At 49.5% G+C, this 16,175-nt stretch overlaps 1 protein-coding gene across 2 annotated transcripts in view; it reads right to left on the bottom strand.

The window, feature by feature from the left end:
* The window catches only part of sos2 (son of sevenless homolog 2 (Drosophila)), a 118,086-nt gene that overhangs the window by 26,480 nt on the left and 75,431 nt on the right, over positions 1-16,175 (bottom strand). For both annotated transcript variants that reach the window (XM_071366818.1, XM_071366819.1), the window contains exons 6-7: positions 6,664-6,807; positions 6,144-6,254 (exon numbers count right to left, since the gene is read on the bottom strand). In XM_071366818.1, the coding sequence (XP_071222919.1) occupies positions 6,144-6,254; positions 6,664-6,807 (255 nt within the window). The remainder of the gene's footprint in view (positions 1-6,143; positions 6,255-6,663; positions 6,808-16,175) is intronic.

Here is a 16,175-nt window from a genome sequence, read left to right as displayed (position 1 = left end):
ACACCCACCCTGGGAATCACACACACAGCAGTGCAATAAGCACAGCTTGTACCCTTTCAGATCAGAGGTAGCCCCCCCTCTCCTCTTTTATCCCTCCTTCAATCCCCTCCCCCTCAAACCCCTCTCTCCCCTCTCCTCTACCCTTCTCACCCATCTCCTTCCCTCCCCTCTCCCTCCCCCTCCATCTCCTTCCCTCTCTCTCTCCTCCTCTCCGTCATCTGCTCTCCTCCAGGAGAGACTGCACGCATCCCAAATGGTGTCCTTTTCCCTATGTAGTGCACTACTTTTGACCAGAGCCCAGGGCCCTATATAGGGAATAGGGTGCCATTCGGGACTCAGCAGGGCCTGGGCTATTTTTAAAGGCCATGTAATTTAGCCACAATACCAGACGCTGCAGAGTGCAGTGGCTGAGTGCTCCACAGACACATCTCTCTGACAGAGAGCAGGGGAGGAAGGGAGATGAGGGGGGAGAGGAGAGGGGGGAGAGGAGAGGAGGGGGAAAGGGGAGAAGAGAAGGGGGGAGTGAGTGAGATGATGGGAGAATACAAAATGAGAAAGTAGAAAACGAGAGCGAGAGAGCGAGAAAGAGAGTGCGAGAGAGAGAAAGAGCGAGAGAGAGAGAAAGAGCGAGAGAGAGAGCGAGAGAGTGTGCAAGAGAGAGAGAGCGCAAGAGAGCGAGAAAGAGTGCGAGAGAGAGAGAGAAAAAGGGAGAGAGAGAGAGCGAGAAAGAGCGCGAGAGAGAGAGAGAAAAAGGGAGAGAGAGAGAGAGAGAGAAAGAGCGAGCGACTACTGAGGATACACTCCCTGACAGACTTCTAAATAAACAGCACCTCTAAGCAATCAGTCCTGAGAGCAACTGGTGTTTATGTGTCATTATACAACAGGTGGAACTAATCCTGAATGCTGATTGGTTAAAACCGCATTCCAGCCGGTGTCTATTCCACAAGTTAGCGCCGGCTAAATCTATGACATTAAAATGCCTGTTAACTCTGATCCATCTGACTGCGCAATCCACTGCCTCATCAGCCCAGCCAGGCAATTTATAAACTTGATCTCCACTATAAAAGCATCTAGACATTATCTCACATTTCTTTTAGACTAACATTTAGTTTTCAACAGCAGAGATTTGTATAAACCTTGCTGTCTGTCTCTAAAACGAAATGCAGCTAGTTTGCAGTCTTTCCAGCTTCAGTTTGAAGTGATTGTGATAGCTGTGTTGTTGGCTAGCTCCTCTGAACAACAGTGTCCTGACGAGTGAGCACATTGTCTATGCCAGGCGAAATCGCGCCTCATTAGCTCATTGTAATGGATGTATCTAAATAAATGTCACTAGAAAACAGCTTCAACAAATGCAAATGCGGTTACTTTGCCGTTTTTCTGTCTGCACTGTTTGACGTGACTGTAAGTTAGCCGTAGTTGGCTAGCTAGCAAGCAAGGGATAAGAACTTTGCCAGCCAGTATGACAATAGAACATTTAGAACGAACGACTGGGTTGTATCCATAGATACAGAACAAAATGACTGAATGAATGAGTCGCGTTTCTGGCAACCAAACCGATAGAATGAATGACCAGCCAGCTTGGGTAGCAACTCTAGATTTTGTGTTGGGACTCTATGTTGTGAAAGGATGAAATAGTATGAATAAATTAATCAAAATAAAATTTTCAATGAAAATATATGTCAATCATATATTTAAATATATTGGTAACCCGTTGTATAAAAGTGATAATGCCCTGGAAGCCGGTGTTTGGAGGATATATTGGAACGGTTTGCTGGCCCGAGACGAACAACATCCGTGCCAATATATCCTCCAAACACTGACTTCCTGCTTCTCGGGCATTATCATTTAAGAAGATCAGACAGACAGCCCTGACGACCAGACAGACAGCCCTGACGACCAGACAGACAGCCCTGACGACCAGACAGACAGCCCTGACGACCAGACAGCCAGCCCTGACGACCAGACAGCCCTGACGACCAGACAGCCCTGACGACCAGACAGCCCTGACGACCAGACAGCCCTGACGACCAGACAGACAGCCACGGGTCGCTCACTTGCCACGGCTCTGCTGCTAGCTACCGTTCATTAAATAGCTGTTATGTGGCGACATTTACCTGGAGTAAGCCAACCTTTGAAACGAAAACCCACCGACGAAAAGGAGGACGAATCACATAAAAAAAAAAAAAAAAGTTTTGTGAGAAATGGAGCTTTCGAGATAAAGGAGTTTCAAAAAGGCTGGCTACAGTGTGATGTTGAGGCTGTGGTGATGAGTTGTTCTGTGTGTCGCCAGTATGCTAAAGATAAAAAGCAGAAACAACTCATTTTGTCATCGGAAATAAAACGACGAAGCTCCGGAGAACATTCGTGACCATGAACACAGCAAGTGTCACATTGCCTGCGTGTCTCTGTGTCCCGGGGCTCAAATCAGAGCCTCTCCTGTTGACACCCTCTGTGACGACGTCAGAGCAGACCAGCGCGAATATGAAGATACCGTTTAGGACTGTACATGCCATTGGCAAGAAGGCGAGACCACTTTCTGACTTGGGAGTGGATGTAAGTGAAAGTACATGTTGTTAGCCTTGTAGCTAGACTAGTACTTTTGAGGCTAGTTTTTAAAAAGTCTATTTAGCAGTCGTGGTCCAGGATTGTAGGTTATTTCTCAGCTCTTGATAAGCTTTGGTTCACCTCAAAATAGTGTATAAATACCGTACAATTATAGGCCTACTGATGCCAACATGGATCTGCTGTCCTATGGCTCTGTAACATCCTATTTTTAATGTTTGTCTCCAGATTATGTTTACATTTTAAAGCATTGTGGACACAATTTACTTTACTTAAGGATCAACACGAAAAGACTGGTAAACAAAGGGTAGAAAGCTAATTTGGCACAATTAATTGCCAGCTATATTGGATAACATGATTGTATGTTAAATTATTATTGAATTAATTTTAATGTTTGATTTTTGCAGTTTTGATTTTTATTTAAAAAAAGTAATCGCTGTGGGCTCAACATATAGAATTGAGAAGCAGGCCAAAGAGTGTATGCACCATATTGTAAAGGTGGAGAGAAACAACAGAGAGAATCTGGAAAAACCCCACATCTCTCCATCATGACAGATGGCTCCACAGACAGTTCTGTGAAAGAGGAGATAGTTTGTCAGATTCTGTCACGAGGGCAAGATCGGAGTCGAAGTTTGAGAAGGCATCAAGTCAGTTGGAGAAAGGCAGACGTGGCACACATAACCAACACCATCAGTGCCATCATGGAGGGAGTGTGTGATGAGTGGGGGAGCAAGTCGGTCGCTCTGGGAACAGATGGAGCTGCTGTGATGACCGGAGCCAAGAATGGTGTGGTCAGCCGGCTGAAGGAGGAACTGGGCCTACATCATTGGCATCCACTGTATGGCACACCGCCTTAAACTGACCTGTTCTGATGCCATCCGGTCCAAAGTGATGTTTCAGAAAGTAGAAGAACTCCTCAGTGGGTTCTACACCTTCTACCAGTCCACTGAACAGGGAAAACCTGGTAAACAGCTTCCAGGCTCTTGGGCACACACCACTAGTGCCCACCAGAATGGGTAGGACACCTATTGCGTACACTGGCTCACTTCCTGCGAGGTTACCAGGGGCGTGTCCAGCACCTGGAAAAGGTAGTGTCTCTAGATTGCTATGCTAAGTACTCCAAAAGTCATCATCAATATGTAATGTCCAGTAAACAACAACAAATACGGTTACAAATCGGTAACATCATGTTACAAATGCTTTATGCACTGATAAAATGTGTCATATCTAATGTAGTTTTTTTTTGGGACAACAATTCATTGTCTATTTGTATGTCTTTGTTCTTGATGTATTTCAGATTCAATCTGCTGATGCTCAAAATGTCTGAGGTGTCCAGCAGGCCAAGGCCAGGAAATACTACAGTACTACGAGAGAGGCTGTTGTTCTCCGCTTCTGTGGCTTCCTGCATGACACACTAACACACCTGAGCAACCTGTCTGCCTGTCTGCAGAGGTCCACCATCACCATAGCAGAGGCCCACAGCTCCTTGTTCTCAACACAGGCACAGGTATGTTTATTTAAACTGCAATAAGAAATAGTTACCTTAAGAGAGTTAAGAGAAAGGAATTTGGCAATAAGAGAGGGAGAGAGAGTGTGAGTGAGTGTTGTAAAGGAAAGTTCTGAACGGATGGTTAAAATGCGCCTTTTTTATCATCATCAGAGAAGGGCCCATGATGAAGGCCACAATGGCCAATAGATATGAGGGAATTTCCCTGACCAGAGGTGACAGCAAGACCCTCGTCTTACTCACATCGGCTGCGGAGAGCATGATCACACTCTCTTCCGGAACAGCTGGTGCTCTCGTGCATGTTTCAGTGTTATTTGCCTCGAAGCGAGCATAGAAGTAGTTTAGCTCGTCTGGTAGGCTTGTGTCACTGGGCAGCTCTCGGCTGTGCTTCCCTTTGTAGTCTGTAATGGTTTACAAGCCCTGCCACATCTGACGAGCGTCAGAGCTGGTGTAGTACGATTCGATCTTAATCCTGTATTGATGCTTTGCCTGTTTGATGGTTCGTCGGAGGGCATAGCAGGATTTCTTATAAGCTTCCGGGTTAGAGTCCTGCTCCTTGAAAGTGGCAGCTCTAGCCTTTAGCTCAGTGCAGATGTTGCCTGTAATCCATGGCTTCTGGTTGGGATATGTACGTACAGTCACTGTGGGGACGACGTCATCGACAACGTTATTGATGAAGCCAATGACTGATGTGGTGTACTCCTCAATGCCATTGGAGGAGTCCCAGAACATATTCCAGTCTGTACTAGCAAAACAGTCCTGTAGCTTAGCATCTGCTTCATCTGACCACTTTTTTTAATGATCGAGTCACTGGCGCTTCCTGCTTGAATTTTTTGCTTGTAAGCAAGAATCAGGAGGATAGAATTATGGTCAGATTTGCCAAAATGGAGGGCGAGGGAGAACTTTGTATGCGTCTCTGTGTGTGGAGTAAAGGTGGTCCAGAGTTTTTCTCCCTCTGGTTGCACATTTAACATGCCTCTGGGTGAGCAGTTTCCTGTTTGCTTATGGCGGTATACAGCTCATTGAGTGCGGTTTTAGTGCCAGCATCGGTCTGTGGTGGTATGTAGACAGCTATGAAAAATACAGATGAAAACTCTCTAGGTAGATAGTGTGGTCTACAGCGTATCATGAGATACTCTACCTCAGGCGAGCAAAACCTCGAGACTTCCTTAGATATCGTGCACCCAGCTGTTATTTACAAAAATGCATAGTCCACCGCCCCTGGTCTTACCAGACGCCGCTGTTCTATCCTGCCGGTACAGCGTATAACCAGCCAGCTGTGTGTTGATAATGTCGTCGTTCAGCCACGACTCCGTGAAGCATAAGATGTTACAGTTTTGAATGTCCCGTTGGTAGTTGGTAGTTTTTCTCCACCTTCTCTTCACGCAAATGACGGGGATCTGAGCCTGTTCCCGGGAAAGCAGTATGTCATTCACGTCGGACTCATTCAAGGACAAAAAGGATTCTACCAGTCCGTGGTGAGTAATCACAGCTCTGATGTCCAGAAGTTATTTTCGGTCATAAGAGACGGTATCAGCAACATTATGTACAAAATAAGTTTAAAAAAATAAGTTACAAACAACGCAAAGAAACAAACAAAAAACACCCCACAATTGGTTAGGAATACGTAAAACGTCAGCCTTGTACTCCGGCGCCATCTTGAAAAAGTGATGAATACAACCCAGATCTGTGTGTGCAAGTGAGGTGAAACTTATTCTTACCTGGAAGTATAGTCCTACATTAGGCTGGGCCTTCCGGTACCGTGTGTGTGTGTGTGTGTTTTACCTGGAAGTATAGTCCTACAGTAGACCGGGCCTTCCGGTACCGTGTGTGTGTGTTACCTGGAAGTATAGTCCTACAGTAGACCGGGCCATCCGGTACCGTGTGTGTGTGTTACCTGGAAGTATAGTCCTACAGTAGGCCGGGCCTTCCGGTACCGTGTGTGTGTGTTACCTGGAAGTATAGTCCTACAGTAGGCCGGGCCTTCCGGTACCGTGTGTGTGTGTTACCTGGAAGTATAGTCCTACAGTAGGCCGGGCCAATCCGGTACCGTGTGTGTGTGTGTGTGTGTTACCTGGAAGTATAGTCCTACAGTAGGCCGGGCCATCAGACTGCTGAAGTGCTCGTGGAACTGCCTGGACAGGATGTCCTGAGACAGGGTCTCGTACGGGTCAAACGCCTGCTCCTGGAGTTGAAAGAGACAGTTAACGGAAGAGTTATAAAAGCACACTACTATGTCTTACTGGGGAGGGGGGGGGGGTACATAGAGGCATACAATCAACTGAAGGCCTTCTAGCAGAGACGTGCAAGACAGCCTGGTAAAACGTTTTTTTTTTTTTTTACATGAAGACTTTATAGGGCTTTGGGATCAGTTATGACAGAATAGAGGTAAAGGACTGTATTACTGGGCCGTAAGGTTTCTGACAGGACATAGGGCACATGTGTGTGGATCATATTATACATCTCTCTCTCTGCCTCGAAGTCTCTGCCCACTAAAGGACGAGAACTCCTGTCAGCAGCAGGCGGAGGTGTGTATGTGTGTGTGTCAGATGTAAGTTTGAGTTTAGGTGTGTGTGTGTGTATCTATGTCCTACCTCTGCCAGGTCCTCGAAGCAGCTGCCCACCAAAGGATGTGGACTACCGTCAGCGGTCATCTCCACTGCGTCTTCGATCAGGCCCAGCAGCTTGAGCGTCAACTCATGGATGTCCAAGATATTACTGAAAATCACCTCCACATCCTGCAAGCAGAGAGGGAGAGATGTGACTTACAAGGGGAGCAATACTTCACCTTCACATTTCACACATTTTAGTCATTAAACAGATTTGATTCATTTAAGTCCTTTAACATATTTGATTCATTTTAGTAATTTAACAGATTTGATTCATTTTAGTAATTTAACAGATTTGATTCATTTTAGTAATTTAACAGATTTGATTCATTTAACAGATTTGATTCATTTTGGTCATTTAACAGATTTGATTCATTTTAGTCCTTTAGCAGAGTTGATTCATTTTAGTCATTTAGCAGAGTTGATTCATTTTAGTCCTTTAGCAGAGTTGATTCATTTGAGTCCTTTAGCAGAGTTGATTCATTTTAGTCCTTTAGCAGAGTTGATTCATTTGAGTCCTTTAACAGAGTTGATTCATTTTAGTCCTTTAGCAGAGTTGATTCATTTTAGTCCTTTAGCAGAGTTGATTCATTTTAGTCCTTTAGCAGAGTTGATTCATTTTAGTCCTTTAGGAGATTTGATTCATTTTAGTCCTTTAGCAGAGTTGATTCATTTTAGTCCTTTAGCAGAGTTGATTCATTTTAGTCCTTTAGCAGATGCTTTAATCCAGAGCGATTTACAACAACACGTCTTCAGTGACACAAACCATCCCAATGTCAGTTGAACATGGAAACAATCTACTATGGAACCACTGGTCCCAGATCTGTTTGTGTCAAGCAATGACAAAGACCAATGTAGTTGAAAAGACAGCACAACCAGATCTGGGACCAGGCTACTATTAAAAACCACTGCCTGGTTCATTCCTGTACTGTTAGTGTATAATCATCTTTCTTCTAGCGCTGTCAAACGATTCAATGTTTTATCGAACTAAAATCGCAGGATTTGTTGTGATTCATTGCAAAATTAGCTAGGTAAATTAATAAAAGCACACTTTCTTTTAACCTCAATGTCAAACTGTTGTCTTTAATGTGTATAGATTTATGTATTTCACCCCTCATAGCCTGGTTCCTCTCTAGGTTTCTTCCTAGGTTTTGGAAGAAACCTAGGAAGGTTTTTCCTAGCCACCGTGCTTCTACACCTGCATTGCTTGCTGTTTGGGGTTTTAGGCTGGGTTTCTGTACAGCACTTTGAGATATTAGCTGATGTACGAAGGGCTATATAAAATAAACTTGATATTTGGGATTTGAACGCATCCAGATTAATGACGATAACAAAACAAAAAAAAATTGTGAAGAGGAGAAGAGCACAACCCACCGTGACACTACTTCAGTGGCCAGAGAACCAAGGAAGAGGGAGGGCCAATCACGACAAGCTCCCAGCAGGGGTCGTCCTTCCTTTCTTTTGCTCACCTCACACCTCTAGTCTACATCACAAAGCTCCTCCCCATCACAAAGCTCCTCCCCCTCCCCATCACAAAGCTCCTCCCCCTCACAAAGCTCCTCCCCCTCCATCACAAAGCCCCTCCCCCTCCATCACAAAGCCCCTCCCCCTCCATCACAAAGCTCCTCCCCATCACAAAGCTCCTCCCCATCACAAAGCTCCTCCCCATCACAAAGCTCCTCCCCATCACAAAGCTCCTCCCCATCACAAAGCTCCTCCCCATCACAAAGCTCCTCCCCATCACAAAGCTCCTCCCCATCACAAAGCTCCTCCCCATTAGCTCTGGGGTGGCCAGTTTAACCAATTGGGAGGTTAGATTAATCACGATTCACCATCTGGCAGTCTGACGGACGAATCTGGGTTCGGCGGATGCCAGGAGAACGCTACCTGCCCCAATGCAAAGTGCCAACTGTAAAGTTTGGTGGAGGAGGAATAATGGTCTGGGGTTGTTTTTCATAGTTCGGGCCCCTTAGTTCCAGTGAGGGGAAATCTTAACGCTACAGCATACAATGCCATTCTAGACGGTTCTGTGCTTCCAACTTTGTGGCAACAGTTTGGGGAAGGCCCTTTCCTGTTTCAGCATGACAATGTCCCTGTGCACATAGCGAGGTCCATACAGAAATGGTTTGTTGAGATCAGTGTGAAAGATTTGCCTGGCCTGCACAGAACCCTGACCTCAAACTCATCGAACACCTTTGGGATGAATAGGAGCCAGGCCTAATCAACCCAACATCAGTGCCCGACCTCACTAATGCTCGTGGCTGAATGGAAGCAAGTCCCCCGCAGCAATGTTCCAACATCTAGTGGAAAGTCTTCCCAGGAGAGTGGAAGCTGTTATAGCAGCAAAGGGGGGACCAACTCCATATTAATGCCCATGATTTTAGAATGAGATGTTCGACAAACAGGTGTCCACATACACTACATGACCAAAAGTATGTTTTCCCCGATGTGTTTCAGAAACAAGGACATTTCTAAGTGACCCCAAACTTTTGAACTGTAGTGTATATATACAGTGGGGAGAACAAGTATTTGATACACTGCCGATTTTGCCGATTTTCCTACTTACAAAGCATGTAGAGGTCTGTAATTTTTATCATAGGTACACTTCAACTGTGAGAGACGGAATCTAAAACAAAAATCCCGAAAATCACATTGTATGATTTTTAAGTAATTAATTAGCATTTTATTGCATGACATAAGTATTTGATACATCAGAAAAGCAGAACTTAATATTTGGTACAGAATCCTTTGTTTGCAATTACAGAGATCATACGTTTCCTGTAGTTCTTGACCAGGTTTGCACACACTGCAGCAGGGATTTTGGCCCACTCCTCCATACAGACCTTCTCCAGATCCTTCAGGTTTCGGGGCTGTCGCTGGGCAATACGGACTTTCAGCTCCCTCCAAAGATTTTCTATTGGGTTCAGGTCTGGAGACTGGCTAGGCCACTCCAGGACCTTGAGATACTTCTTACGGAGCCACTCCTTAGTTTCCCTGGCTGTGTGTTTCGGGTCGTTGTCATGCTGGAAGACCCAGCCACGACCCATCATCAATGCTCTTACTGAGGGAAGGAGGTTGTTGGCTAAGATCTCGCAATACATGGCCCCATCCATCCTCCCCTCAATACGGTGCAGTCGTCCTGTCCCCTTTGCAGAAAAGCATCCCCAAAGAATGATGTTTCCACCTCCATGCTTCACGGTTGGGATGGTGTTCTTGGGGTTGTACTCATCCTTCTTCTTCCTCCAAACACGGCGAGTGGAGTTTAGACCAAAAAGCTTTATTTTTGAATCATCAGACCACATGACCTTCTCCCATTCCTCCTCTGGATCATCCAGATGGTCATTGGCAAACTTCAGACGGGCCTGGACATGCGCCTGCTTGAGCAGGGGGACCTTGTGTGCGCTGCAGGATTTTAATCCATGACGGCGTAGTGTGTTACTAATGGTTTTCTTTGAGACTGTGGTCCCAGCTCTCTTCAGGTCATTGACCAGGTCCTGCCGTGTAGTTCTGGGCTGATCCCTCACCTTCCTCATGATCATTGATGCCCCACGAGGTGAGATCTTGCATGGAGCCCCAGACCGAGGGTGATTGACCATCATCTTGAACTTCTTCTATTTTCTTCTATTTTCTAATAATTGCGCCAACAGTTGTTGCCTTCTCACCAAGCTGCTTGCCTATTGTCCTGTAGCCCATCCCAGCCTTGTGCAGGTCTACAATTTTATCCCTGATGTCCTTACACAGCTCTCTGGTCTTGGCCATTGTGGAGAGGTTGGAGTCTGTTTGATTGAGTGTGTGGACAGGTGTCTTTTATACAGGTAACGAGTTCAAACAGGTGCAGTTAATACAGGTAATGAGTGGAGAACAGGAGGGCTTCTTAAAGAAAAACTAACAGGTCTGTGAGAGCCGGAATTCCTACTGGTTGGTAGGTGATCAAATACTTATGTCATGCAATAAAATGCAAATGAATTACTTAAAAATCATACAATGTGATTTTCTGGATTTTTGTTTTAGATTCCGTCTCTCACAGTTGAAGTGTACCTATGATAAAAATTACAGACCTCTACATGCTTTGTAAGTAGGAAAACCTGCAAAATCGGCAGTGTATCAAATACTTGTTCTCCCCACTGTATATATATATTTTTTTGTTTGTTTGGGTGTGAGTACTACTTTACTGTATTTGTCCTTGGGATATCGCCTTTCAACAGTAAAAGTAAAAAAATTAAATAAAAATCACTGGAGAATGTCTACGTTTGGTTTAGTAGTGTGTTCTCTCATTATTTGACCCATATCACTTTCTTTCTGGACATCTCGAAGCCATTTCCCAGGAGATGTTGGTAGCCACCTCCACAGTTATTTTGTCAGGAGCAACATATGTTTGTTTTCTGTTAGACATTAATTATGAGTTGTACATACCACAGGACCCAGTGCGTCCCAAATTGCACCCCAATCCCTATATAGTGCACTACATTTGACCAGGACCATAGGGCACCCTATTCCCTATATAGTACACTACTTTTAAGGACTAGAGTGCCATTTGGGACGTAGACTAGTCCTCCTCACCCAAACAATACCGCCAGCCACCGTGTCTGTCGCCACCAAACCCCAATGCCACCGTGTCTGTCGCCACCAAACCCCAATACCGCCGTGTCTGTCGCCACCAAACCCCAATACCACCGTGTCTGTCGCCACCAAACCCCAATACCGCCGTGTCTGTCGCCACCAAACCCCAATACCGCCGTGTCTGTCGCCACCAAACCCCAATACCGCCGTGTCTGTCGCCACCAAACCCCAATACCGCCGTGTCTGTCGCCACCAAATCCCAATACCACCGTGTCTGTCGCCACCAAACCCCAATACCGCCGTGTCTGTCGCCACCAAACCCCAATACCGCCGTGTCTGTCGCCACCAAACCCCAATACCGCCGTGTCTGTCGCCACCAAACCCCAATACCGTCGTGTCTGTCTTCACCAAACCCCAATACTACCAGCCACCGTGTCTGTCGCCACCAAACCCCAATACCGCCGTGTCTGTCACCACCAAACCCCAATACCGCCGTGTCTGTCGCCACCAAACCCCAATACCGCCGTGTCTGTCGCCACCAAACCCCAATACCGCCGTGTCTGTCGCCACCAAACCCCAATACCACCGTGTCTGTCTCCACCAAACCCCAAAACCACCGTGTCTGTCGCCACCAAACCCCAATACTACCAGCCACCGTGTCTGTCGCCACCAAACCCCAATACCACCGTGTCTGTCGCCACCAAACCCCAATACCGCCGTGTCTGTCGCCACCAAACCCCAATACCGCCGTGTCTGTCGCCACCAAACCCCAATACCGCCGTGTCTGTCGCCACCAAACCCCAATACCGCCGTGTCTGTCGCCACCAAACCCCAATACCGCCGTGTCTGTCGCCACCAAACCCCAAAACCGCCGTGTCTGTCTCCACCAAACCCCAAAACCGCCGTGTCTGTCGCCACCAAACCCCAATACTACCAGCCACCGTGTCTGTCGCCACCAAACCCCAATACCACCGTGTCTGTCGCCACCAAACCCCAATACCGCCGTGTCTGTCGCCACTAAACCCCAATACCGCCGTGTCTGTCGCCACCAAACCCCAATACCGCCGTGTCTGTCGCCACCAAACCCCAATACCGCCGTGTCTGTCGCCACCAAACCCCAATACCGCCGTGTCTGTCGCCACCAAACCCCAATACCGCCGTGTCTGTCGCCACCAAACCCCAATACCGCCGTGTCTGTCGCCACCAAACCCCAATACCGCCGTGTCTGTCGCCACCAAACCCCAATACCGCCGCGTCTGTCTCCACCAAACCCCAATACCACCGCGTCTGTCGCCACCAAACCCCAATACTACCGTGTCTGTCGCCACCAAACCTCAATACCACCGTGTCTGTCGCCACCAAACCCCAATACCGCCGTGTCTGTCGCCACCAAACCCCAATACCGCCGTGTCTGTCGCCACCAAACCCCAATACCGCCGTGTCTGTCGCCACCAAACCCCAATACCGCCGTGTCTGTCGCCACCAAACCCCAATACCGCCGTGTCTGTCGCCACCAAACCCCAATACCGCCGTGTCTGTCGCCACCAAACCCCAATACCACCGTGTCTGTCGCCACCAAACCCCAATACTACCAGCCACCGTGTCTGTCGCCACCAAACCTCAATACCTCCGTGTCTGTCGCCACCAAACCCCAATACCACCGTGTCTGTCGCCACCAAACCTCATTACTACCAGCCACCGTGTCTGTCGCCACCAAACCCCAATACCACCGTGTCTGTCGCCACCAAACCCCAATACCGCCGTGTCTGTCGCCACCAAACCCCAATACCGCCGTGTCTGTCGCCACCAAACCCCAATACCGCCGTGTCTGTCGCCACCAAACCCCAATACCGCCGTGTCTGTCGCCACCAAACCCCAATACCGCCGTGTCTGTCGCCACCAAACCCCAATACCACCGTGTCTGTCGCCACCAAACCCCAATACTACCAGCCACCGTGTCTGTCGCCACCAAACCCCAATACCACCGTGTCTGTCGCCACCAAACCCCAATACTACCAGCCACCGTGTCTGTCGCCACCAAACCCCAATACCACCGTGTCTGTCGCCACCAAACCTCAATACCTCCGTGTCTGTCGCCACCAAACCTCAATACCTCCGTGTCTGTCGCCACCAAACCCCAATACCGCCGTGTCTGTCGCCACCAAACCCCAATACCACCGCGTCTGTCGCCACCAAACCCCAATACTACCGTGTCTGTCGCCACCAAACCTCAATACCACCGTGTCTGTCGCCACCAAACCCCAATACCGCCGTGTCTGTCGCCACCAAACCCCAATACCGCCGTGTCTGTCGCCACCAAACCCCAATACCGCCGTGTCTGTCGCCACCAAACCCCAATACCGCCGTGTCTGTCGCCACCAAACCCCAATACCGCCGTGTCTGTCGCCACCAAACCCCAATACCGCCGTGTCTGTCGCCACCAAACCCCAATACCACCGTGTCTGTCGCCACCAAACCCCAATACTACCAGCCACCGTGTCTGTCGCCACCAAACCTCAATACCTCCGTGTCTGTCGCCACCAAACCCCAATACCACCGTGTCTGTCGCCACCAAACCTCATTACTACCAGCCACCGTGTCTGTCGCCACCAAACCCCAATACCACCGTGTCTGTCGCCACCAAACCCCAATACCGCCGTGTCTGTCGCCACCAAACCCCAATACCGCCGTGTCTGTCGCCACCAAACCCCAATACCGCCGTGTCTGTCGCCACCAAACCCCAATACCGCCGTGTCTGTCGCCACCAAACCCCAATACCGCCGTGTCTGTCGCCACCAAACCCCAATACCACCGTGTCTGTCTCCACCAAACCCCAAAACCACCGTGTCTGTCGCCACCAAACCCCAATACTACCAGCCACCGTGTCTGTCGCCACCAAACCCCAATACCACCGTGTCTGTCGCCACCAAACCCCAATACTACCAGCCACCGTGTCTGTCGCCACCAAACCCCAATACCACCGTGTCTGTCGCCACCAAACCTCAATACCTCCGTGTCTGTCGCCACCAAACCTCAATACCTCCGTGTCTGTCGCCACCAAACCCCAATACCGCCGTGTCTGTCGCCACCAAACCCCAATACCGCCGTGTCTGTCGCCACCAAACCCCAATACCGCCGTGTCTGTCGCCACCAAACCCCAATACCACCGTGTCTGTCTCCACCAAACCCCAAAACCACCGTGTCTGTCGCCACCAAACCCCAATACTACCAGCCACCGTGTCTGTCGCCACCAAACCCCAATACCACCGTGTCTGTCGCCACCAAACCCCAATACTACCAGCCACCGTGTCTGTCGCCACCAAACCCCAATACCGCCGTGTCTGTCGCCACCAAACCCCAATACCGCCGTGTCTGTCGCCACCAAACCCCAATACCGCCGTGTCTGTCGCCACCAAACCCCAATACCGCCGTGTCTGTCGCCACCAAACCCCAATACCGCCGTGTCTGTCGCCACCAAACCCCAAAACCGCCGTGTCTGTCGCCACCAAACCCCAATACTACCAGCCACCGTGTCTGTCGCCACCAAACCCCAATACCGCCGTGTCTGTCGCCACCAAACCCCAATACCGCCGTGTCTGTCGCCACCAAACCCCAATACCGCCGTGTCTGTCTCCACCAAACCCCAATACCGCCGTGTCTGTCGCCACCAAACCCCAATACCGCCGTGTCTGTCGCCACCAAACCCCAATACCGCCGTGTCTGTCGCCACCAAACCCCAATACCGCCGTGTCTGTCGCCACCAAACCCCAATACCGCCGTGTCTGTCGCCACCAAACCCCAATACCGCCGTGTCTGTCTCCACCAAACCCCAATACCGCCGTGTCTGTCTCCACCAAACCCCAATACCGCCGTGTCTGTCGCCACCAAACCCCAATACCGCCGTGTCTGTCGCCACCAAACCCCAATACCGCCGTGTCTGTCGCCACCAAACCCCAATACCGCCGTGTCTGTCGCCACCAAACCCCAATACCGCCGTGTCTGTCGCCACCAAACCCCAATACCGCCGTGTCTGTCGCCACCAAACCCCAATACCGCCGTGTCTGTCGCCACCAAACCCCAATACCGCCGTGTCTGTCTCCACCAAACCCCAAAACCACCGTGTCTGTCGCCACCAAACCCCAATACTACCAGCCACCGTGTCTGTCGCCACCAAACCCCAATACCACCGTGTCTGTCGCCACCAAACCCCAATACCGCCGTGTCTGTCGCCACTAAACCCCAATACCGCCGTGTCTGTCGCCACCAAACCCCAATACCGCCGTGTCTGTCGCCACCAAACCCCAATACCGCCGTGTCTGTCGCCACCAAACCCCAATACCGCCGTGTCTGTCGCCACCAAACCCCAATACCGCCGTGTCTGTCGCCACCAAACCCCAATACCGCCGTGTCTGTCGCCACCAAACCCCAATACCGCCGTGTCTGTCGCCACCAAACCCCAATACCGCCGCGTCTGTCGCCACCAAACCCCAATACCACCGCGTCTGTCTCCACCAAACCCCAATACCACCGCGTCTGTCGCCACCAAACCCCAATACTACCGTGTCTGTCGCCACCAAACCTCAATACCACCGTGTCTGTCGCCACCAAACCCCAATACCACCGCGTCTGTCTCCACCAAACCCCAATACCGCCGCGTCTGTCTCCACCAAACCCCAATACCACCGCGTCTGTCGCCACCAAACCCCAATACCACCGCGTCTGTCGCCACCAAACCCCAATACCGCCGTGTCTGTCGCCACCAAACCCCAATACCGCCGTGTCTGTCGCCACCAAACCCCAATACCGCCGTGTCTGTCGCCACCAAACCCCAATACCGCCGTGTCTGTCGCCACCAAACCCCAATACCGCCGTGTCTGTCTCCACCAAACCCCAATACCGCCGTGTCTGTCTCCACCAAACCCCAATACCGCCGTGTC

Source organism: Salvelinus alpinus, chromosome 25, assembly GCF_045679555.1.
Source record: "Salvelinus alpinus chromosome 25, SLU_Salpinus.1, whole genome shotgun sequence".
Taxonomy (NCBI): Eukaryota; Metazoa; Chordata; class Actinopteri; order Salmoniformes; family Salmonidae; genus Salvelinus; species Salvelinus alpinus.
Note: the sequence above shows the minus strand (reverse complement) of the source record. Positions and strands in the feature narration are given on the sequence as shown.